This window comes from Scleropages formosus, chromosome 18, assembly GCF_900964775.1.
Source record: "Scleropages formosus chromosome 18, fSclFor1.1, whole genome shotgun sequence".
NCBI lineage: Eukaryota > Metazoa > Chordata > Actinopteri > Osteoglossiformes > Osteoglossidae > Scleropages > Scleropages formosus.
In genome coordinates, this window is record NC_041823.1 from 25,152,605 (window position 1) to 25,176,589 (window position 23,985).

Consider the following 23,985-nt stretch of genomic DNA (forward strand, 5'->3'; position numbering starts at 1 on the left):
TTAACTTAAATATTCAAAATAATAAATACAAGGAAACAGAAAATCACATTGTTGTAAGTAACAGAATGCTGTAATTATCCTCTTTTTGAATGAATGAATGAATGAATGAATGAATGTTGCCGGGTAGGATGCAGAGCTCATGTCATCAGGGGCTGAAGCTCACTGAAGTCGCAGGTAAGTCACTTCTAACATCCTGCCTCAGAGACAACCAGTGGGTGTGTAAAAGGACCTCAGTGATTTTCTAATTTTCTGATTGATTTGTCAGATTTTCTGGAAACAGTTGCACTGCTATCACCCAATTGCTTAATTCTGCAAAGGATCCCCTCTCTTTGTAATCAGAGATTGGCATTGGAGCACGGGTTCATTAGCAATACGAGCACAGACGTTTCAATGGAATGAGCTGGATTGCCAGTGTTAATCAGGAATGAAATGGGCAGGAGAAAGTTATAATTCTGAAACGATATCTCCCAACTGCAGCAGGGTGAACTCTGCATGATAAAAATGAGTGAAATTGATTGGCTCCTTCAGTTCCTTCAAAGCCCTCAGTGCCTTAAAGACAGGATTTTAATTGCTCCAAATGAGTTCTTGTTTTCATTCTGCATGAATTCCTGCCCTTAATTTATAGCAGTGATGGGTAGAAGTAGTTATTCAAATCAACATTGTTCCAAACTGTGTGTGAGGAAAAATCTGCTTCTTTGTCCTTCACATCTGTTCATGTGTATATAAAACAAGGTTGGTTTCTCACAGTTTAAATATAGAAGGTTTTAGTCCATGTGCTTTTATAGAAAAATAGAAATAATTTCTATTGAGCTTTTCCTCTACCACTTTCCTTCACCTTAAAAAATAATACGGTAAAGTTACGAGTTTTGAGCACCTCGTTTTTTTATTTTATTTATTTTTTTTACAGGAACAAACTCTTTTTCCACAGTCAGAGACAAACATCTTCAGACAGTAATTAATAAGTTCCTCAGAAAAGGGATAGATGCCTTCTGGACTGTTTTGACAAGAAGATGTTTCTCAGTGGTCAGTCTTCATTAGAGATCATGGGCGACCAAAGCAAACAGTTAAAATTCAGCCTATGCTCCTTGAAGCCAAATGGTCAAAGATTTCCACCGGCCTCCTTTACTCACTTTTAGTGGGAAGGTGAAAGGAAAGAGCAAGTGTGGCTCACTAAGAGATCAATGTGTGTTTATCTCACACTGGTCATTAGCTTAAAGCTCCTGGACTTAACTCAGAATTCACCTTGGCCCCTGGAGTACTGCGAAGTAGTGTAAAGGGATATTGGTAGAGGACTTGCACAGAGACAGATTGCCTTTCTTTCTCTCTCTCTCTGTGTCCCTGCCTACTTCCATGTACACATTTACATTTATTTATTTTGCAGATGGGGGCGCGGGGGCATGGTGGCGCAGTGGGTTGGACTGGGTCCTGCTCTCTGGTGGGTCTGGGGTTTGAGTCCCACTTGGGGTGCCTTGCGACAGACTGGCGTCCCATCCTGGGTGTGTCCCCTCCCCCTCCAGCCTTACGCCCTGAGTTGCCGGGTTAGGCTCCGGTTCCCTGCGACCCTGTATGGGACAAGCAGTTCAGAAAGTGTGTGTGTGTGTGTGTGTGTGTGTGTGTATATTTTTCAGACACTTTTCTTCAAAGTGACTTCCAATAAACTCTGTGAAGTGTTATCAGTCCACAAACCTTATTCACCAAGGTGACGTACACTGCTAGATACACTACTTACAAAGGATCACTCATACATACATAAACAGATATTTACATTATACTTATTCATTTCGGGGGATGCTTTTTTCCAAAGCAACTTAGAGCGTTAAGTTACTTACAATACTGTTTACAATGCACTGGAGTAACACCACAGTGTAATAGTAAGATAGAGAGGGAATAGACAGCCACAGTGGGAAACAGGCAGCTCCAGCTCAGGATGTTCTGGGGTTGTTCCAGAGGATCTTGCGTTTTTTGCTCTTGTGCATTTTATCATTCTCTCATGCTTGAAGGCTGTGGCTTTGAATAAGAGCTTCCCTTAAATAAATAAATAAATAACTTTTGCAAAACCCATCCAGTTCTTCCCACTCTTGTTCACTCGATCCTTGCTTTCCAGCAACTTTATGCATGTCATAAAAGCTTTCATATGTCCAAAGGCCATGCTCACTATAAAAGAAAATATAGCAAAATGAACTTATTTCAGTCGCTATTGATGGAGAGCTAGAGGAAACAACAGAGAGTGATATACAGTCATGCACACATTCTTGGTTAACCTGAATCTAAGCCTGTAAAATATTTTGTAACAAAACCACAAGTTCTTAGAAGTTCACGGTACTCCTCGGAATAAAAGCAGCAACAGAGTAACCTCGCAACCAGGTGTTGTGCACCTACGTTAGCACCTCCACTCCGGATATCAATTACCTCTTTATTGTTCAAGCTGTAAACGATTCCTCCTCGCAAAATGATGACAAATGAGCAAAACCCATACTGTATTATTCTGGTAATTTTCATTTGTCATGGCATCTGTTATATTGCACTGAATTACTGTGCTAGGTAGCACTAAGCTCCTGTCCTTGATAATGCTCCTCTCCGCAAACTGTAGTCAAAAGCTTTCCTTGTCTGTCATTAATCAGTTCATTATTGATCAGTAGACATGAATGGGTTAATATTGTCATTATTAAAAGCCCTTTTTAGAAAAGAAAATCACATCACTTGACGTTTGAAGGCAAAAATGAAATGCTAGCTGGAAATCCAGTTAGTAAATAATTCACATGTGTATAAAATGAATGCTGTTTTCTGTCTGGACAATGAATAACCAGATGAAGCCTCCCAGGCTAATCTTTCTTCCTTTTCGGCTATGACGCCAAACTTCTTATTTTTCTCATCCGTCTATTTGCCAGGTTTATTGTTGTGTGTCCATTAAGGTTTATATGTCAGTGTTGGTGTCAGTAGCAGAACAATGTAACACACACACACACACACACACACACACACACACACACATATTATGGGCAATTCATAGTTACCAATCCACCTGAAACACATGTTTGTATAATAGCTATGAAAGAAGATTTGAATGCACACAGATAGACAACCATACAGTACAATGGAGTATTTAATGAAGAGAACTTCCCTTACAGTATACAACACAAGCGAGTACACCCCTGTGCAATATCACTTAAATGTCAAATGATTAAAAATTGTATCACTTTACAGTAATTGCATTACTTCTAAGTTGAACAGTAGGGTATTTGCTCTTATGTAAAAGTAAAAACTAAAAGTTTAGATTCACTATATTAAAAATGTTGGCCCCACAATAGGAACTAAATGCAATAAAAGTCGGTACACCTTTCATTACTGAGATTCAAATCTTTTATTTTCCATGTCTACCTTTATTTTTGATGACAGACTCAGTCATCCTCGGCATGGAGGATACCAGTGTTGCACAAATTTCTGGAGAGACATTCTGCCATTCAGGAGTGCAGTGGCACAGTGAGTTTTGCCAGATCCTCCTCTCTGGTGGGTCTGGGGTTCCAGTCTTGCTTGGGGTGCCTTGCAATGGACTTCTGTCCTATCCTGGGTGTGTCCCCTTCCCTCTTAGCCTTATGCCCTGTGTTGCTGGGTTAGGCTCTGGTTTGCTGCAACCCTACTCAGGGCAAGTGGTTTAGCCAGTGTGTGTTCTGCCATTCTTCAGAGACAATTTTTTCAGCTACTCTTTGCTGGAGGGGTTGTGTTTGTCTACCTTTCTCTTAAAATACCCTGAAGGCGTTCTATTGGATTCATGTCGTGCTACATATTTAGCCAGGTCATAGTTTTCACTTTTATCTTCTATAGAAACTCTTCCGTGATTTTGGCAGTGTGCTTTGGATTGTTATCATGCTGTAATGTTCCTCTTCTGCCAAGCTTCTGGAGACTGGAAGCCATCTTGTCAGCCAGTATTTTGGGATATCTAGAGGCATTCATGGTGCCGTCTATAAATGTCATCTCCCCAACACCTTTTGCACTCATGCAGCCCCATATCATGACACTCCCACCTCCGTGCTTCACTGTCGGGACTGTGGTAGTCCTGGCCAGGTTCACGCCAAACATGCTGGACCCCTCTGAGCCAAACAAATTTATCTTGGTCTCATCTGACCAAAGAATGTGCTCCCAATATTCATCAGGCTTTTTCTCGTGTTCTTTAGTAAAGTTTAATCTTGCAGTTTTGTGCCGAAGAGCAAGCAAGGGTTTTTTTTTTTTTTTCTTGGGCACCATCCATAAAGGTTGACGTTATGCAATGTCTTTTGTACTGTCACAGAAACTCAGATTTCCATTGATAACCCCTGTGTCAAGTCTGAAACACTTGGCAGTCTGTTTTTCAGAGTTAGATTGTGTAAGTAGAGCAATATCTGTGGTGTCATTTTAGGAGGACGGCCACTGCAGGTGATAAGTGGTACTATAGCTCATTCTATACCTCCTGATTACTGCTGCAGCTGTGTTCAAACTGATTTTTACTTGGTCACCAATCTTCCTGTATCTTTTTCCATCTTTGTAAAGTCTCACAATCAGATTTTTCAATTCCTCTGGCAATTCCTTTCCATGTGGACCCATGATGCAGACAGGCAGATAGACACAGCTCATGGGTCCAAAACTGAGAACGTTCTGGTGTTCACAGGAGAGGACAACTGAGTCTGTTATCAAAAATAAAGGTGAACATGGAAAATAAAAGATCTGATTCTCAGTAATCAGATCTTGTTGCATTGAGTTCCTACTGTGGGCCTGTATTTTTAAGATAGGAAATCTAAACTCTTAGTTTTTACTTTTACATAAGAGCAAATACCCTCCTGTTCAACTTAGAAATAATGCAATTATTGAGAGATGATACAGTTTGAATTATTTTACATTCAAGTAGCATTGCACAGGGGCGAGCTCGCTTCTGTTGTATACTGTATGTTGTGTTATCATAACTAATTTTAACTATTGAAGTATTTCTGTACATTTTAGTGGGATTTTGTGATGTTTTGGTGTGAAAAAAGTGTTAGTTTTAAACTAATGGTAATTATTTTGTTGAGCTATGGGAGTTGAATGAATAAAGAATTTTTCAAAACACAGAATCATATGTGCAGTGAAAAACTTAAATGTCGTTCCACGCCTTGTATGACAAGTTCCTCTAACAAGCTTCCCAGCAGCACGTAGCCTAGCTGGGGTCAAGTCCTCTTGTGGTTAGGGGTTAGCCTTGCCTGCTGTTGAAGGAATGTGTCATGTTTCTCTTCAGGCTTATCAGGTAAGTCACACAAAGCACAAAGGAGGTTCTCTAACCTTTGTCAGGGCTTTTTAATCGGTCAGTGTTAACAGAAGTTATTTGCATCCCACGCATTGCTTAACTTTACACTGTTTCACCTCTGCACTGTAGAGTATGTACAAATGTACACATAACTGAAAAAGTAAAATACAATCACTCTGGCATGAAGATACATACACGTTTTTTCAGACAAGTCCTTAAATATATAAAAAGTGCAAAACATTCATAAGCTTTACAATACTGGCTGTATTTTACAATGTATGAAGGTTACACATCAGGTGCCAGTTTCTGGGGCTAACTGGAACCCGTATGCTGCCACTGTGTTGCACCTGCATGTTACAGGTTCCTGATACCTTCTAGGGCAGCTGACATAAAACTGAATGATGAGAACCAGAACTGGCACCTTACTGACTTCATATTTCTCCTTTCTTGTTTTAAAGGGAGTTGACATTTGTTTTATGGCCCTGGTTGGTTTGAAAGAGATCAAACTGAGCCAGGAGTGGTTTCAGCCTTGAATCTTTACTTCCCATCCTTCAAGAAATAACCTGCCTCCTCCTTCCTTGGGCCAGACCTGGACATCTTCTGGCCTACAATCTGAGTTCATTTTGGAAGTTTCTGGTGGACTGGGCACTACAGGCATCCAGTTCTGTCTGTAGTTAATGGAATGGCAGGGGTTTGAGGTAGTGTCAGAGGTAAGGTGGGACAGCTCATTACAGAGGGAGGGCGCCTGGCATGACGTGCATGTCCTTGTGACCTCATTTGACTTCAGCTCAAAGTCCAGCTGCTCATCCTCCCCTTGCATGATCAGATCAGAGAGCAAAGGGACCCCCTCTTTGAGGGAGGATGCTGACGGACTGGTTGTGTCACTCTCTGTCCTTGTTTGTAGCAGGGGGAGCAGATCAGACAGCTGCAGAAGGCCGTCTGCTGCCCGATGGGCTGGCAGCACCAGTGTGTCTGGCTGGGGCTCCAGAAGTGTCCCATGTGATTTTGGTGATGGTGCTCCTTCATTTTGGAAGTGTTCCACATTAATACCCATCTGGATGCCTACCACAACGCTGTACTGGGTGGAGGACTGGCTGCTACAGGAGTGCTCAGCTCGTGAACCTTCTTGGTTTAAGTAAGAGTGGCAGTGCCAAGGAGTTACAGGACTGCAGTCCTGGGGATTGTAGCAGTCTCTGCTGCCACCGTTTTGCTCCCTCTGTGTTTTCTGGTCCTTTGCAGCCTCGAACGGGAAAAGGATATGTTGTGCACAGGGATATACTTCTAGCTTTGTGATGCACTCACCCTCTTTTGTCAAGTGCAGAGGAGGTTGAGGAAATTTTCTGTCTTGCAGATGCTGTAACGCAAGATGTGAATTATAACGGGTGAAATAAAAATAATGGGTCTGAGATCTTCCTGCCCTAAATCTTAAGGCATGAGCATTTTTTTAAGAGGATCTGGATCATTCCTATTGTGCTAAATTTTGAAATTTGTGGGGCTTAATTTTTCACTTCTATGACATTAATAATAGATTCATTAAATAATTAAGTTAATACAACTGTTAAGAGCCCTTTTCTAAGTTTAATGCACTTTCACTTCTTTGTTCTTTTGTGACTAAAAAGACAGGGGAAAAATGAAAAAGTTAAAATAAATGATAACAGGTGTCAGCATAAGCAGTACTTGAAACCCCCTGTTACACATCTTCTATCACTATTAAGATCTAATAAATTTTTTAAAAAAAGAAGCAAAGATTTTTGGGCCTATAATGAGGAGCTCTGCTCTGAATCTAAGTCGATAATCAAAACCAATAATTCTAATTTAATAAATTCAGAGCTCTGCAGTGTGCATACTGTTTAATTAGCTGTAGCTTGTCTCTGGCAGTTTGGTATCGTGGTCGTCACTCACCAAAGCACTGGGCATGCGGTTTTTCCTAATCACATACTGCCAAGCGGCCACCAGCAGCAAGAAACCGATGATCAGGATGGACAGCACGGCAGAGCCAATAAACAGGTGACGGGAAGACAGTGGCTCTGCGAGTCAGAGATAGTAATGGTCACAAGAGTGCAGACACAATAACAAGCTCGGCAAATACAAAAGCCTTGTGGCACTTTGTGCTCAGGTGGGGACCTGGAAGTTGGCTGTGTCCGTTGCAGAACTTGTGCAAGCGGATGTACGTTTACATCACGAATTCAGAAGGTTAGTACAAGGCCTGCAAGTTTTACCTTCAGTCAACAAAAGAGGTAGTAGAAACCAGTGAGAACAGCTTACAACATATACAATCAAGGACGTATGCCCTCAGGATCCTTTGAAACTTTCCAGTACAGTCTCGACACACATGCCAATGCGTCAGGTGTATGTGCAGTACATACACAACAGCTTATGTATATAAACCTGAATGTATGATCAAGGTGTGGTGCATTTGGCCAGCATACCAGCTGAAACCTGAACTCTGAATGACTGGCACTGTGCCCCTACACTTATCTACATGATGATGCTCTCTTTTATAATTCAGCAAGACTGTTCTGCGCAAATCGTACAGTTTATGGCACATTTTATGAGGTCAGTTATGTTATGCAACTGCAATTTAGTACAGTAGTGAACTCACTCTGCAACTGTGGAGAGAGGCTGGTAGTGTAATGGTTAGAGTCATTGCCTTTGGATCCAAAGGTTGCAGGTTCAGTCTATCCCTCTGACTGTAGTACCCTTGTGCAATGCACTTATCCTGAAGTGCTCTAGTAAAATTATCTAGCTGTATGAACAGGTGAATAACAAGGAGTTGCTTTGGAGGAAAAGATCAGCTGAATGGCTACAAACAACAACCCTATGCTATAGGGGCAGCTCCTAACAGAGTGATTACATCTGCTTTCCTTAGCCTCAGGGGTTGTAGGTTCAAATCCTACCTCTAACTGTCATCCCCTTGAGCAATGTACTAACCCTAAGTTATTCTGTTAAAATTGCCCAGGTCTAAAAATAGGGGAATAACTGTAGGTATCTTGAAATTGTAAATCACTTTGGAGAAAAGGATTGGCTAAATGAATAAATGTGAAAAGGGAGTAGAATTCTGGTGATTGTATGCACAGTTATTCTACAAAGACTTCTTATTTATGAAAATTACAAGTGCTCTAGATTTCCTGTATTTAGTCAGTAGTTCTACAATGTGCTGTTCATCAGAAAGTTAAACTGCATGTGGCTTTTAATTTGTAAGGTAATAGTTAGAGCGTTAAACGCAGTAACATTTGGTTAAATTATATCTAGTTATTCTAAATTATTTCCTATTTTTATTCTCTCCTGGAGATTAACTCCTTTATTGTGGTCATCTATATTACTGTATCACAGAACATTAAATCATTTGTATTTGGTGATTTCTACATTTTCTCACTAACATCCTTATGACAGCATTGATTTGAGCCCATGTTTTGCCACCACATGCCCTGTCTATGTTTTTCAGTAACACTCCACAGTTGGGTTTTCAGAAGTGGAAAGTTTCAGAAGGACATCAGGAACCATCTGTATTTTAGGGCTTTCAAAGTGAGAAATGGCGAAGCTACAAAGAGGCAAATTAAAACATCTCAGATTAACCTCAAACGACATTGCACATTTTTTGATGGGAAGACTGTACACCTACACTTAAAAGTACACACATATACAGTATACAGAAGACAATGTGCACACATTGCAGCATATGGAACATCACCACATACACCCAGATCTACACCTGCTTACCATGATGGTAACCTAACTACCCTAATATACATACCTAGTTACCATTAAGAATCATTCAGTTGCCATGACTCCACTATTTTAGCCCCTGCTTGACAGTGAGAAAGCATTTTCCCTGCTTTAGGTCTAGTTCAGATTGTCATCCCTCTGACACAGCGTAAGAGCTCCAGAATAAAAACCGTTCAATCCAGAAGCCCCAAGCCAGTGAGTTTTGTCCCACAGTCGCAGCAGTCAGAACATTTGGCACAATACATTTGTGTTTCAATTGTTTCTACTATCCAGGTTGCAGATTTTAGTTGGATGTCATGAATATAGCTAAAGAATAGGAAGGAATTCTGCTTTGTGTACTAAATGAATGAAACAATCTTGCCAGAAGTCTAAGATGAGACCACCACACAACAAGTAGCCATACCTTTATGGGTCTTGACATTGAAGACAAGAACTTCGCTGTGCTTGAGTTTGTTGTCGAAATCCACCGTGTAGACAGCTGTCCCACAGTACTCCGTGTCAGGCTTCAGGTTGCTTATTGTCACCTCCTTTTCCTCTGAAGTCTTGAGTTGACAGGCAGAAAGTAATAGTTGAATTTCTTTTCCTGGAATTTCCCACACTGCACATATATAAAGAATGCCTCCATACAAGCATCTTATCTCCTTCTAAAGCCCCTTTGGCTTGTCTCTGCTGGCATTTGTCGATGTTGTGGATTAAAAGTTAAACACATGGTCTTATATTGGAGAGTTTCTCTCATATTGCTGAAAACCAGAGCTTATTCGGCATCATTCACTATAGACCACAGGCAAAACTTTTTACCAGTGTTGCTAAAAACACACTGCTTGCCCTTTAATATATTACTGGCAGGAAATCCACAATGCCTGCCATATTATGAGTGACATTTTCAAACTTTTTCGCACTTTTATGTAATGTGGAAGCCAGCTTTGCATATTCAGGGATGGTCACAATGAATAAACACATGCTCAGGCTGAAATATACTTACAATTGTGTACAGTTGTCGCTGTGGATCTAAACTGCTGTTACATTCCATCTGTATAGAGAAGATCATGACGAGTTTTTAAACAGTTTTGTGATAGTCATACTGTAAGTGTGCCCTACCTTCTATTTACTTCAGTGACAACCAGGGGCCAGCTAGTAGCATAATGGTTACACCTATTACCTTTAGACCCAAAGGCTGCAGGTTCTATTCCCACATCTGACTTTAATACTCTTGAGCAAGGTACTTGCTCTCAATGGCTCCAATGAAATTACACAGCTGTGTAAATGGTAAATAACTGCAACCTCAACATTTCAGTTAATTTGGAGAAATGTGTCACCTAAATGAATAAATGTAATCTTAGTATAGAGGTGGCGAGGTCAAAGAATTAACAGAATGAGCTGGGTTGTTCCAGAAAGAAATCTCCTGTCACATGATTGCTGAAGACATTTATTGCAGCAACAGTGATGACACAGAGATTACTGGCCTTTCCCCAAAGATGAAACCTTTTCCACAAAGTCAATAAAGAGAGTGAGTTATCTTATCACATTTCCTTCTACAGGGCTGCGGTGGATTAAGAATGAAGTTCACATGTCTTGTAATGTCAAACTCAGGAACAAAATACAGCAAGTCTACATTTCCCAGCACATTATTATTTCATTGCTTGTCATGTGTGAATTACAGTTTTGCCCATTTTCATAGTTCCATGCTTTACTGGAGAAATTCAAATGAAGTACCCAGCTCAAGGGTAGTACCACAGGGCCCCTTGTTCTACTAATAATTGGGAACCTTCAGGATACATGACCTTGTCCTTAACCACTATTCTGCCCTCAGAAAAATATCAGGACTCAGAGTTACACTTTGCTGTCAGAGTCAAAAATACCTGGTATGCTGGGCTCAGCGTCATGGTGTAGTCAATGAAGAGGTTTACGTTGGAAGCATTGCGGAGCACCTCTTCCAGGGATGTCCTATTGCCTGGTCTCATTGGAAACCAGACAGTCAAGGTGACTGATGTCGCCTTTGGTGACAGGGACACAGTTGGTGCCCCTAATATGGCTACAAGGGAACAGCAGTTGAAGTAAATGAGAAGGAGGAGTTCAGGCAGGACATAAAAAGTTAAGCAAAGTAACAAGAAGATATTTGTTTTACAGTCACAAAAGGGTGGTAATGGGACTTTTGTGAGATATAAGAAAAACATACATGCTTTAAAACTTTAGTGCTTTAAAATGTCTTAGATTTCAATGAAAGACCATCATTCTGGAAAGACTCAAGATCATCTTTTTCTCACTTTTACCAGTTTCACTGAAAAATCCAGCATACTGCAATAACTATTTCTAACATATAGGTATTTTCTACCCCTCTGTGTTGTCAAAAAAACCTTACAGTTAGATTAATTTACATGAAATGAATGGATGGATTATAGAGTGGGGGTTCCCCGCCACACATTATGGGACAAGCGGTTCTGAAATGAGTTGCTGGGTATGTGAGAACATTACCTTGGAATCAGTTAAAGATACTTCTGCTACCTCTCACCAGTTATACAGTTTTGTTTTGAGCACAGAACAACTAGAGGTACAAAATGATGTAGAACATAATGAGTTAAAGATGAGACAACAGAAAATAGAAGAGAAGAATGTGGGAAAGAAAGGGAGATCTAATGAGAGAAGGGGGGGATGAGGAAGGTGTAAAAGAGACGAGAATGAACGCTTACTGTCTTGCAGAGGCATAAACCGGATGGTCTGGTAAAGCTTGGCGCCGTTGGCAATTACTTTCCCATGGTAGCGAAGTGTGATATCTGCCGTCTCGGCTGTCAGGTCACATGATAGGGTTGTGATGTTCTGGCACTCCCACTTTTCCTTCCACTCCTCACCATATCTGTGGCACCAGTAGAGACACACCAAACACTTTTTCATCAGCACAAAACAACAACAATGTCTCATTTATAGAGAAAGATGCACTTCTATGCATCTTTGGATGATGGTGACTATGACACTGAGGTGAAGTATTTTACCGTAGGCACTGGTGTTATGATGCAACGCTGTAACGAGCCTCAAAAATATGTTTCTGGACAATTTTTGGGGTTGCACCTGTGGTCATTTCTCAAACAGGACCTTTAGTCAAGTTTTAATGAAGCTATATCCTGCTATGCTGAACAGCATGTCCACCACAGTAAAAATAAATCCAGTCTTCATTACCAGCCTTCAAAAAATGTAACTTAATGAAAAAGGAGCTACAAGGCAGCAAAGTTCCCATTTGCAGAAAAAAGTGAAGATAATAAGAAAGTCGTAAAAAAACTCTCCAGAGTGGTGGGATTTTGTGGACCGACTGTGATTCATTCCCTGCCATATCATTTGAGGCCATTGGCAGGTAATTAGCCAGAAGAACAGGAACGGCTCTTTGATTTATCCACCTCCTCGGTGTTCCTTTCCAAACATGAGACAAGGACATGGGGGAGTTATCTGCGAGCATCGTCAGAGAGCCTGTCTGCCTAGCATTCTGAGGCACCTTCACCCCTTTCTGCATTCCCCTTCCCCCACCTTGCATTCTTCTATGTATGAGTGATGAATAATACAATAAGGAGAACCACTGCAGGCTGCTGGATAATGTGGCCACGTTAGGGCTAATGTACAAATGTTATATTTTACATCAGGCTTAATTTCTGTAACTTGTTTGTGAGACTACCCTGTGATGGACTGGCATCCTTTCCTTGCCTCACAGCCTGTGCTTCTGGGATAGGTTCAGGATCACTGTGACCCTGGCTTGGACAAGCAGTTGCTGATAATGGTTTTGTGCACTTTTTTTTGCCTACCTTCATAATTGCCTGATTGCCTGAGGCCTGGGTCCAAGGTGACTTAGATTTGTACAAAGCTAAAGGTTTGTACAAAGCTAAAGTGATTACAAAGGTATAAGACCATAATATGGTTACAAGATTGCAATAACTACATATGATTATAATCCTCTTGGGTCCTTTCCTCTCGATCTACACCTCATCTCTTGGCCCTGTCGTAGCTTCCCATGGATTCAAATACCACTGCTAGGCTGATGATACCCAGGTCTTCCTCTCCTTTCCACCTGGAGCATCAGACGTTTCTGTGCACATCGCTGCCTGCCTGTCAAACATCTCTGCATGTGTCACACAGAACAGAGGATGCGGGAAAGGCTGGACCCAAGTGCAGGATCATTCATCTGGAACTGAGGGATCAGGTGAGTTCTCGTTGTTTGGGACGGGTCAAGACTCGGTTGATCGGCAGTCAGAGTGGGAGCGAAGAGCCATGGATGAAGTCAGTGGACATGGCGAATGGTCAGAAGAACCCAGGGAATGAAGAACAGGAACCAGGGATGAACAGGACATGGGTGCAAAGGGGACAGTTGTCTCAAAGAGATTCCGCAAGTGTGCAGGGGCTGAGGAGGGTCTTTTAATGCCGAGTGCTCTGATTGTCATCAGGTGCTTGACTGGCATCTCAGGTGCTGTTGGTTGCGGTGCGAGTGTAGATGTGACAGCATGGATGTCTGATCACCACCTTCAACTCAACCTCTCTAAAACAGAGATCCTACACTTCCCTGTTAACCTGTCTTCCTGTCACGAACTGGACAATTCATTCATGTTGTCTACCTCCTCAGCTAAGAGTCTGGGAGTGATTATTGACTCAAGTCTATCTTTCTCTCAGCACATCGAAGCCACAACTCAGACCTGCAGACTTATTCTGCATAACACCTGCAGGATCCATCCTTACCTCATAACTGACTCTGCACAACTACTTGTCCAGGCCATGGTAACATCCCATCTTGACTATTGTAACTCTCTCCTGTGTGGACTTCCCGCTACTGCCATCAGGCCTCTACAGCTGATACAAAATGCTGCTGCCCGAGTTGTGTTTGACTTGCCGAAGTGTTCCCATGTATCTCCTCTACACGTTTCTCTGCACTGCCTTCCTATAGCTCCCCAGATCAAATTTAAGAGCCTGGTTATTGCCTACAAATGCAACAATAGAACTGCTCCCAGCTATTTACAAGACTTGATCACCCACTACACCCCAACCAGACTGCTATGCTCTTCCTCATCTGCCAACTTGGTGGTCCCACACATGAAAGGTAAAGCATGAAGATTCTCGGTTCTGGTTCCGTTGTGGTGGAACGACCTCCTGCAAGGCGGGCCAAGCGGGACTCGAACCCCAAATCCGCCAGAAAGTGGGACCCGGCCAAGCCCGCTGCACTACTGTACCTCCCCATGTCTGCTAAATGAATACACACACACACACACACACACATACATGTAAATGTAAATGTAAATCCAGGATAAACTATTGTGCTGTAGCAAATACTAATTAAATGTATTTATATTTGTTTGTTAAATTTGCAGCTTTGTCAAAGTTTATGTTTCTATACCAAATCTTTTGTCCATTTACACACCTTTCCTATTTTTACTGGAGCAAACTGAGGAATTCAGTTCAGGACCTTTAGAATGTAATGCAATGGCCTTAACTGCAATGCAGTGGTACAGACCAACAAATTATAAGCAAGAAAGTCAAGATATTCCAAAAAAACTACTCAAGTGAGATGCTGTGGGAAAGACCATGATAGCAGAGATTAGATGTTCCCAGATAATATGTGAAGAGATGGGTATTCAAAAGGTGGTGGAAAGTCAGAAATGGCAAACAGTGCTCGTTTAGAGACAAAAAGCACTGTGTGCAATGGCCAAGGATACAAGAAAGCTCAAAGAATTCTGTCAAGAGATTCAATATGAAACAAATCAAACAAACTAGAGAAGTTTTTCTATAATGAAACTCATAATTATAGGTTTGATCATCATCATCACAAGATGATTCTCTCAGTGGAGACCGAGATAACACAGGCCCAGCACTGCCTGTGCAGCATGGATTTTTCTGGGTCGCTGAAGTCAGGTGTAGATGGCTACCATCCAAGTGTTGCATTGCTCATGTTGTGATCTTAGCAGAAGCTGTGATTACTAATTAGAGAGAACGCCATTTGTATTGTTCACTTAACAGGAATAGACAGGTCCTACCTAGGCTGTACCCAGCTACAGATTGAAATGCGAACAACATTATTCTTCTGCTAATTAGTGACATGGACACATATACTGGCAGACTGGTGGAAAGCTAATTAACAAAATGAATAAATGCATCATTAAGTATTTTGCAAATGAAAAACAGGATGTTACTTTCTTTCACTGCTGTCCACATCCCATGTCGCCATTTTCAGTTCTGTGTCCTTGTCGCTCACACAGACAAAAGCAAAGCAGCCCTGTTATTACCTTCAGTTGCAGAGTAATAGCGCGGGACATAAAACAAACGAACAAATGTGGACCAAGGAAAAAATAACACAGGGAGTATTTGACAGGAGCAAACTACAATTTTCTGTATAAAAAGGTTCTCATACAGCAGGTTGCAAAACTCAGCAAGGACAAAGGAAAAGCTTGAACCCAAATTCGGTAAATTCAGATTATTCTTTGAGAGTGAGCGATAATGGAATAAAAGGTCAGTATGATTGCAGAAGATAAAATATAGTGATGACAGAAATAGAGGTGGCCTAATATCTGTCTCCAGGTCCTGCCCGCACAGTTTTAAATTCAGATGTAATTTACACTCGGCCACTGTCGATAATGGCTTTGTGCAAATTATGTGGCCATATAGCCTTGATCTTTTCAGCAAATGTTAATACTGAATTAGATACAAAAATGTCTTCTATACGAAAAACCTTTTTATACGACCTTAACTTGAACCATCAAATGTGGAACAAGTTTATTAAGTGACAGAAGACCAGGCAGTACCAATCTGAAAACAAAGGGCACAGGAACCATATTTTAAATAGAAATACTTCTCAATATTTCTACAAAACATAGCTATGAATATATGGTATCCCCTCAGCCTTTAGCCCAGTGCTTTTGGGATTAGCCTCAGGTCACAGTGACCCTGCTCAGAACAAGCAGTTATTGAAATTGGAAAGATGAATGAATATATGGCATATGGAAACTGAAATAAAAATGTAATGTTCAGGGTTTTCCAAGTCCTGGTTCTTGAAAATGTTTTTTTCTGATGTGTGTATATATACAGCAATTCCATATAGTTGTTCACAGCAATATTTCCATACCACAGCCCATAGCTCACATTTGCATTGCTAATGTGTGAAGGTCCCTTAATGTCCAGTAATGATGGTACAATCCAGAGCACAAACATTCATTATTCTTACAAATGTAATAAAATCACAAAATCACTGCAGGATGTAGTAAAAAACCAAGGCCACCCCTTAACTTACTTTATCTGTTTAGAACTTGGTTTTCATGTTGGACTAGACCTTTCAGTAGGCCATATGCCAGTATTTTAAGCTTTGTGTTCCTACAGGTCGAACATCAGCATTCCCTGAACCCAGACAAATACACACACACACATTTTCTGAACCGCTTGTCCCATACGGGGTCGCAGGGAACTGGAGCCTACCCGGCAGCTCAGAGCGCAGACAAATACACACACACACACACACACACACACACACATTTTCAGAACTGCTTGTCCCATACGGGGTCGCAGGGAACCGGAGCCTACCCGGCAACACAGAGCGTAAGGCCAGAGGGGGAGGGACACACCCAGGACGGGACGCCAGTCCGTCGCAAGGCACCCCAAGCGGGACTAGAACCCCAGACCCACCGGAGAGCAGGACCGTGGTCCAACCCACTGCACCACCGCACCCCCTCGCACAGACAAATAATCAGTGGAAAATTGTTGGAGAGGTAGCCAAGTTTCTATTAAGGGACAGGTACCATAAGCATTTATATTTCTTTACTGAGTGGATGCTGTTGTCCAAAGCAACATCCAATGAACTCTATATAGAGTTATCAGCCCACACACCTTATTCACCAAGGTGACTTACACTGCTAGATACACTACTTACAATGGGTCACTCACCCATACACGAGTCACTATCACTCATACACTATGGGTGAACCTGAACAGCATGTCTTCAGACTGTGGGAGAAAAGCAGAGCACCCACAGAACATGCAAACTACAAACAGACTGAGCCAGGATCAAACCCATGCTCTTTCACCACCACCCAGGTGCTGTAAGACAGCAGCACTACTTGCTGTGTCACCATGTCAGGCAGGAAAGCTTCTGGTAAGGGATGGAGGCTATAAGCAGGATGTTGAACACAAACCAACCTGTGATGCAGATCACAAGCTTACAGCCTGAGGGAAAATCAACATTCTGGGACACTGGGAAGGTTATGGGGATGATATGTTTAAAGATGCCTGTTCTGGGTTATAAAAATATAACGTAAGGCATTTCAGATCCTCCTCCACACCTCCCGTAGTCATTAAAACACATTTTGGGTTTCGCTTTACTATTGTTTATATACTGTGGACCTGATACTCAACTCAGTATAACGCAGGGTCCATTATAATGCAGTCAAAGGTTGGACCCAGTTCCACCCTCTTTTTTTTTTTAAGAAAAATTTTCTTCATTTTAAAAACCACCGTTTGTGTTTTAAATGATGATCATTATTTGTACACACATCCTTTAAGTTGGTTTCTAACCGTCAGACATGAAACACTGGTAAGTCCAGCTAAGCTCAGCTTTCCCTCTGAGACTTTACACTGTCAGTTGGACTAGCAGGTGTTGATCCCCTTACATTTCCTTACAGACCCCTGGGCAGTTATACAACTACTATTCCCAACATCCCCTGACAGTGATTTACTCTTCACTACCCGTTCCTAGGGGGCACCCTTCAGTAGCGTGGTCTGCAACAATTTCTAAGTTTGATACAATGTGGACTCGCTTATACCTCGATGCAAAATTTTGGAACCTCATCAGGTAAAGTGTAATACTCATATGTTTAGCTTATATTTTTAGCCAATATTTATTTTTATCCAAAATAACTCACGGAATCAGCAATTCAGAATAAGTTAACTGCTCAAACATACTGCAGCATTAACACAAAGTGAGTCTTAAATGGTTTAAGGGTTGCTGTTTCATGTTCTGAACCATTGTGTTACATGCTAGGTGGTACAGTGGTGCAGTGTATGTGCTGCTGCAGTATGGCTTTGAATCTGAATCAGTTCGTGTGGAGTTTGTATGTGCACCTCGTGTCCGTGCAGGTTTCCTACAGATGTTTCAGATGAATCGGTATTTCTAGACTGCATGTAGTTGGAACGTGTGTGGCTACCTTGTGATGGACTGGCATCGCATCCAGTGTGTACTCTAATTAGCCGAGCCTGTGCATCCGGGCTTGGCTCCAGTACACCATAACCTTGAGCTGGATAAAAGGTTAGGGAAAGTGTGTGTGATTGTGTGAGAAATGCTGTCCATTCTCTGTACTTTGTTCTTCCATTCCACAGAGAGATTTGTCCTGGCCTGCCTCAGAAAGGGATTTCAAAGTGTTGCTAGAGTTTCAGAAATGGTTCTGATTCTCCATAGACGCTGTGAGCAGGATAGTAAGAGGAGTGCAGTGGAATTGATGCTGTCCTGAGAAACTCTTGTTCATAAAATAATGAAACCAGAGTTCAACATGGATTTTCAAAATATTAGATTAAAATAGGGGTGGCTGCTTTTGGCTCCAATGGTTGCTGGTTCGATCCCTGCCTCCAGCTGTAGTGCCCTTGAGCAAAGCGCTTGACCTGCAATTACTCCTATACCTTCGCTCGGCTGTGTGCCTGGGTAAATAGTTGTGGTCCTGTGATGGACTGATGTCCCGTCCAGGGTGTACCCTCCAGCCCTTCAGCCTTGCACCCAATGTCTCTGGGATAAGCTCTGGCTCACTGCGACCCTGCTCGGGACAAGCAGTTTTTGAAAGTCGTTGTCTGGTAGATTAAAATAGGTACATAAAACAAAAGAGCCACCACCCAAAAAGGTAAAAGTGAAATAAATGATCAGCAGCTACACTTAATTTTAAGTATTTATCCTGATCTTTGTACAGATTGAATAGATTTATACATGTTTTGAGCCTTTTACAATCTGAAATAGATACTACTTATAGGGAGCATTTTATTTAAGTACTGGAGCCAAATATAAATAGGAATCTACATGTATTCTTGGACAAAAGTACTGCAATACTAAAAGCCATTTTCTAAAGATCCTGCACTGCTAAAAGTGGGGTTTGTTCTGTTATCTCATCATTTGGGCTCAGTTTTGGCTATAGATAGCAGCTGCACCACAGCAGACCTAGCTATGGTTCGATGAATGCTGTTGGGTTTACAAATTCCCGGGTAATTAATGAAAGTATGTTTCTGGAAATCCCTCTTGTCAGCCCTTTCATTGATGCAGTAAGAGGTTCTCCCTTACTTGTTCTGAGACCTCAGAACATACAACAATAAGATAACAAATCATTAGCCATCAGTACAACTCAATGGAGCTGCACACAAATATTGGGGGGCACAGGAGACATACTGGAACATTGGTGGATATCTCCCCTATTATGCCCATGGCAACAAAGAACCTCCAGTACATGGGAAATTGAGGCCAAGTTAAGTTATGAAAAATAAGCTAATGGGTCAATCAAGTGCAACGGGAGGGGGGGTAATTCTGAATTCTACGACCAAGCAAGATCAGGTGAGACAGGAGAAGGAGGTGGGACAATGTGGCATAATGCCAAGAAGTAACACTGGGTTGTAAATACCATCAAAACTGCAATGCAATGTCTGCAACTGCTTGTCCCAAGCAGGGGTACGGCAAGCCAGAGCATATCTGGCAACACTGGGCGCAAGGCCAAAGGGGTCCACCCTGGATGGGATAACAGTCCGCCACAAGGCATCCCAAGCAGGGCTCAAACCTCAGACCAGCCACATAGTGGGCACTAGCCAAACCCATCACATCACTGCATTCCCCAGCCATTAAAACTACACACACACACACACACACACACACACACTTTCAGAACCGCTTGTCCCATACAGGGTCACAGGGAACCGGAGCCTACCCGGCAACACAGGGTGTAAGGCCGGAGGGGGAGGGGACACACCCAGGACGGGACGCCAGTCCGCCGCAAGGCACCCCAAGCGGGACTCGAACCCCAGACCCACTGGAGAGCAGGACCCGGTCCAACCCACTGCGCCACCGCATCCCCCCCCCCCCCCCCCCCCCCAATTAAAACTATAATTTGTATAATAGATTCTTCCATTATTGCTCAGTTACAGCAAATTATTTAAAGAAATAAAAAATCCGTAGGCCATCAACACTTTTAAACATTGCAGGAATTTAAAAACAATCTGCGTCATACCCTGTGTTTGGTTTCAAAACACACACTAACGTACTTGCTGGCATTAAACTCTTTTTGTGTCATTCATTGAAAAGCTGTGACACATTTCCCTCTAGCTATGAAACGCCATACTCCAAAACCCGTGAAACCAATTCTCATGAGCAAGACAGACGGAATTTCTTCTTTCATGGGGTACACAGCTCAGCTTTGGTGCCGCTCTTTGGCTGTCTGTTCCCTCCATGCTCTATGCAATGACAGAATTTGATGCACACAGAAAATATTGGTGACATTTAGCATTATTGGTACTCACATATTGTATTGGACACTGTAGAGGACAGGCTGGTCTGGACTAAATTTTCTCTCCCAGTGAAGGACATTTTGGAAGTTCCTGGACTCAAAATATGCCCCTGTGGACCTCTGGAGATCAGGTGCAGATGAATGACCTACTGGGACAGAAAAAGGCAAGAAGAATTTTCAGGTTTAATGGCTGCAGTGCTTTTTACACATTATTTGCTGTCCTCAGGCGACAAGAAACTATTCTGTTTGTTTTGCTGTGTTGAAAAAATAATTTGAAGAGGTGAAAAGAAAGCAGAGGGAGATGCCCATGTTAGCAGGATGTCAGAAACTATGCATCACAAATAACTAAAACTTCTCAGCGGAAATAACAAATCAATGGTTCTAGCAACGTTCGCCTCTGAGTATGCAAACTGAGCCCAACACCACTGCAGACTAGTCTTGTTCATGCTGCCATGAGTTCAGTTTCCCAAGACTGCTCACTGATCTGCTCCTTTGCACTGAGGCGTCTGCTTCTTGAAGTGAGAGCTGAGCTTTGCTGAAATGCGACAGGCTGACATGGGATTGGCGGGGTCTGCCTTCATACTGAGTAGGGGCTGCCTTCCCCGAAAAATGAGAAGACGGGACATCGAGACACAGCGGCAAACAGGGAGCATTCTACTGCCAACATACACAAGCAGCTGTGATTTTTGGATCCCTAGAGTCCTTTGTCAGAGTGAAAGTGTAATACCATCATGATGAGATATTTCATCAGAAGACCCACCGCTGCTTTCTTTGGTTGAGTTAAAAGCCTCTTAAAAGCTGTTTTGTTTCAAAATATAATAAACGAAAAAAGTCACAGCAATGATAGCATACATTTTTAAGGCAATATCTGGGAAGTGACAGATTATGTATTATATACAAAACCTTCCACAAAAGAGAAATGACTGAACAACTTCACTCTACACTTCTATTGTCAGAGACCTTGCAGTTCTCTATACAAACCACAATATCTTAAACAGAGCTTGGAAACTGAACCAAAAAATTAAATATTTGTTTTTCATTTTTCCTAGATTCTAATTAACTTTGTTGAGATGACTTTAATTTTCCCTTTAAATGCTTAATTTGTGCACAACTGAAAATCAGCCACACAAAGCTTGTGTGACTCTGATACCCCAGGGATCACACCATTTCTCCTGCTGGAAGGTAACTCCAGTGGTGGACAGTGGAGTAACCTCAGGCAGTACTCACCTGTACAGTACACCACCAGAACCGCAACAATGGAATGCCACATATTCACTGGGTGCCAGGAGCTCAGTCCCTATAAGTAGGGGTCCACAGAAAAGTTCCTCTGTTCTGAGTCCTGGAGTGGTCCTGGGGGCAGAGATCACAACTGTGGAGCACCAAAGAGGATGGTGGCAGCAGGAAATATCACATGCATGGAGCGACGCTTTGCTGCGTTGATAGTAGCACGTCTGTACGTCATGTTCTTCTGTCACCAGCGCTCTGTCTCACAAGGTGTGAAGGTTTCCAGCTGAACTTTGGAATCATGATCTCGTGTTCCTGATTTATTTAACTCCTCCCACTCCCCCTCCTTCTGCCTTCCCTTCCATTGTCATTTCTTGCCCGTCAGGTTTTTTCAGGTTGTGCGGTGTTAACTGACAGTCATAATGCATTGAGAAACCTGTTCTATTTACCAGAAAGGCCCTGAAAAAGACATATGCACACAGGCAATTAGTACTCCCTGAAACATTTTCATCCAAGCAGCTTGTGTTGCGAAGCTCATGAGTCCCAAGATAGCGTCATATTAGCAGATTGAGGATGTGGGTAACGGTTTCACATCAGTTTTACTAAAGTCATTTGAAAGACTTTGAAATGAAGAAATGTGGATATCAGATTGCAGAGAAAGCTAACACGTCATTTCTCATACTGAAAACATACCAGCAAAAGAAGCCGTTGCATTTTGTCCAAAGTCTCCACAGTCATATACCAGTACAAAAATAAAAGGTGGCTCCAAACTGGTATAATTCAAAGTCAAAGTCAGCTTCATTGTCATTCTGCCTATAGATGAGTTAGACATACAGGAGAAGGAAATTCTGTTTCTCTTTGGACCTCCATGCCACACAAAACATACGGTGTGATTTGTAAAAAGATGAATACAACAGATGAGTGCAGAAACAAGACAAGACAGTGCAGTACACAAGCCAGCGTCTGGCCACAATGTACACAATATATAATATAGACAATGTACACAGTGCTATAAAAAAGATTTAGATAAAAATATGAATGCAGAATAAATACAAAAAGGCTACACGGGACATGTAATTTAACCGACAAAGAGAGTGTGAGTGTGGTTAGACCTCATGCTGTCGGCTTTGCGGGTGCACTGTATGTGGTACATGTCCCGTATGGAGGGGAGAGGGGCACTGATGATCCTTCCTGCAATATTCACTACCCGCTGTAGGGACTTGCGATCAAAGACCTTGCAGTTCCCATTTAGGCAAGGATGCAGTTGGTCAGTACACTCTCTATGGTATCTATGGTACTTCTGTAGAATGTAGTGAGGATGGGTGGGGGGAGGCTTGTTTTCTTCAGTCGCTCCAGGAAGTGGAGGTGCTGCTGGGCTATTTTGATGAAAGCTGATGTGTGTGAGGACCAGGTGAAATCCTCAACAATGTGCACTTCCTAGAGCTTTGAGCTGCTCACTCTCTCCACAGTGGTGCCGTTGATAGTAAGTGGGGGGTGTGCAGCGTGAGCCTTTCTGAACTCGACAACAATATTCCTTGCTTAACCTGTGCTTAGGGAATTGTTATTGGTTTTGCACCAAGTAGCCAGTTGGTTCACTTCCTCTCTGTATGCCGTCTCATCGCTGTTGCTGATGAGACCCAACATTCTTGTGTCATCAGGCAAACTTGATGATGCGGCTAGAGGGATGTGTTGCAGTGCAGTCATAAGTCAGCAGTGTGAGCAGGAGTGGGCTGACCACACAGCCCTTTGGGGCACCTGTGTTCAGTATGGCTATGCTGGAGGTGTGTCTACAGGTCTGGACTCACTGCAGCCTTCTGGACAGGAAGTCAAGCATCCGGTTGCGCTGGGAGATGTTGAGGCCCATGTGGCTCAGCTTTGTTATTAGGTGCTATGAGATGATTGTGTTAAATGCTGAACTGGAATCAATGAATAGCATCTTCACATAGGTGTCTTTTTCCTCCAGGTGTGACAGGGCTGGAAGGAGGGCTGACGTTATTGCATCCTCAATGGAGCGATTTATGCAGCAAACTGAAGGGGATCAAGTGTGGCAGGGAGGTTGGACTTGATGTGCAGCATGACTAACCTTCAAAGCACTTCGTGATGATGGGCGTCAATGTAACTGGTCAGTAGTCATTCAGGCAGGACACACGAGACTGCTTCGGCACTAGTATGATGGTGGTGGTCTTGAAGCATACAGAGACAGGTGCTTCTGCCAGTGAGACGTTACAGATGTCTGAGAGGACATTTGCCAGCTGCTCAGCACAGTCTCTGACTGCCTGTCTAGGTATCCTGTCAGGACCCACAGCT

At 42.4% G+C, this 23,985-nt stretch overlaps 1 protein-coding gene across 2 annotated transcripts; it reads right to left on the reverse strand.

The window, feature by feature from the left end:
* Window positions 1–5,300: 5,300 nt before the first annotated feature.
* Window positions 5,301–21,951, reverse strand: ifnlr1 (interferon lambda receptor 1). Of its 2 annotated transcripts, none has more exons than XM_018726948.2 (8): window positions 21,682–21,951; window positions 20,468–20,600; window positions 11,665–11,828; window positions 10,837–11,009; window positions 9,960–10,007; window positions 9,381–9,519; window positions 7,154–7,278; window positions 5,301–6,605 (listed from the first exon to the last, which is right to left on the reverse strand). In XM_018726948.2, the coding sequence occupies exons 1-8, from the start codon at window positions 21,722–21,724 to the stop codon at window positions 5,775–5,777; spliced, it is 1,656 nt and encodes a 551-aa protein (XP_018582464.2). In that variant the 5' UTR covers window positions 21,725–21,951; the 3' UTR covers window positions 5,301–5,774. The 2 variants fall into 2 exon arrangements, with proteins under 2 accessions (XP_018582464.2, XP_018582463.2); XM_018726947.2 differs by having other exon boundaries at window positions 20,468–20,603.
* Between the last annotated feature and the right edge of the window lie 2,034 nt (window positions 21,952–23,985).

Bases quoted from the DNA above. Each gene is read 5' to 3' on its own strand.
- ifnlr1 (XM_018726947.2), bottom strand. From the start codon at position 21,724: ATGTGGCATTCCATTGTTGCGGTTCTGGTGGTGTACTGTACAG. The intron at 11,829-20,467 runs GTGAGTACCAAT...CTGGTGCCACAG, and splicing joins TACAGTGTCCAATACAATAT to ATATGGTGAGGAGTGGAAGG. The intron at 6,606-7,153 runs GTGAGTGACGAC...CTTGCGTTACAG, and splicing joins ACCGCATGCCCAGTGCTTTG to CATCTGCAAGACAGAAAATT.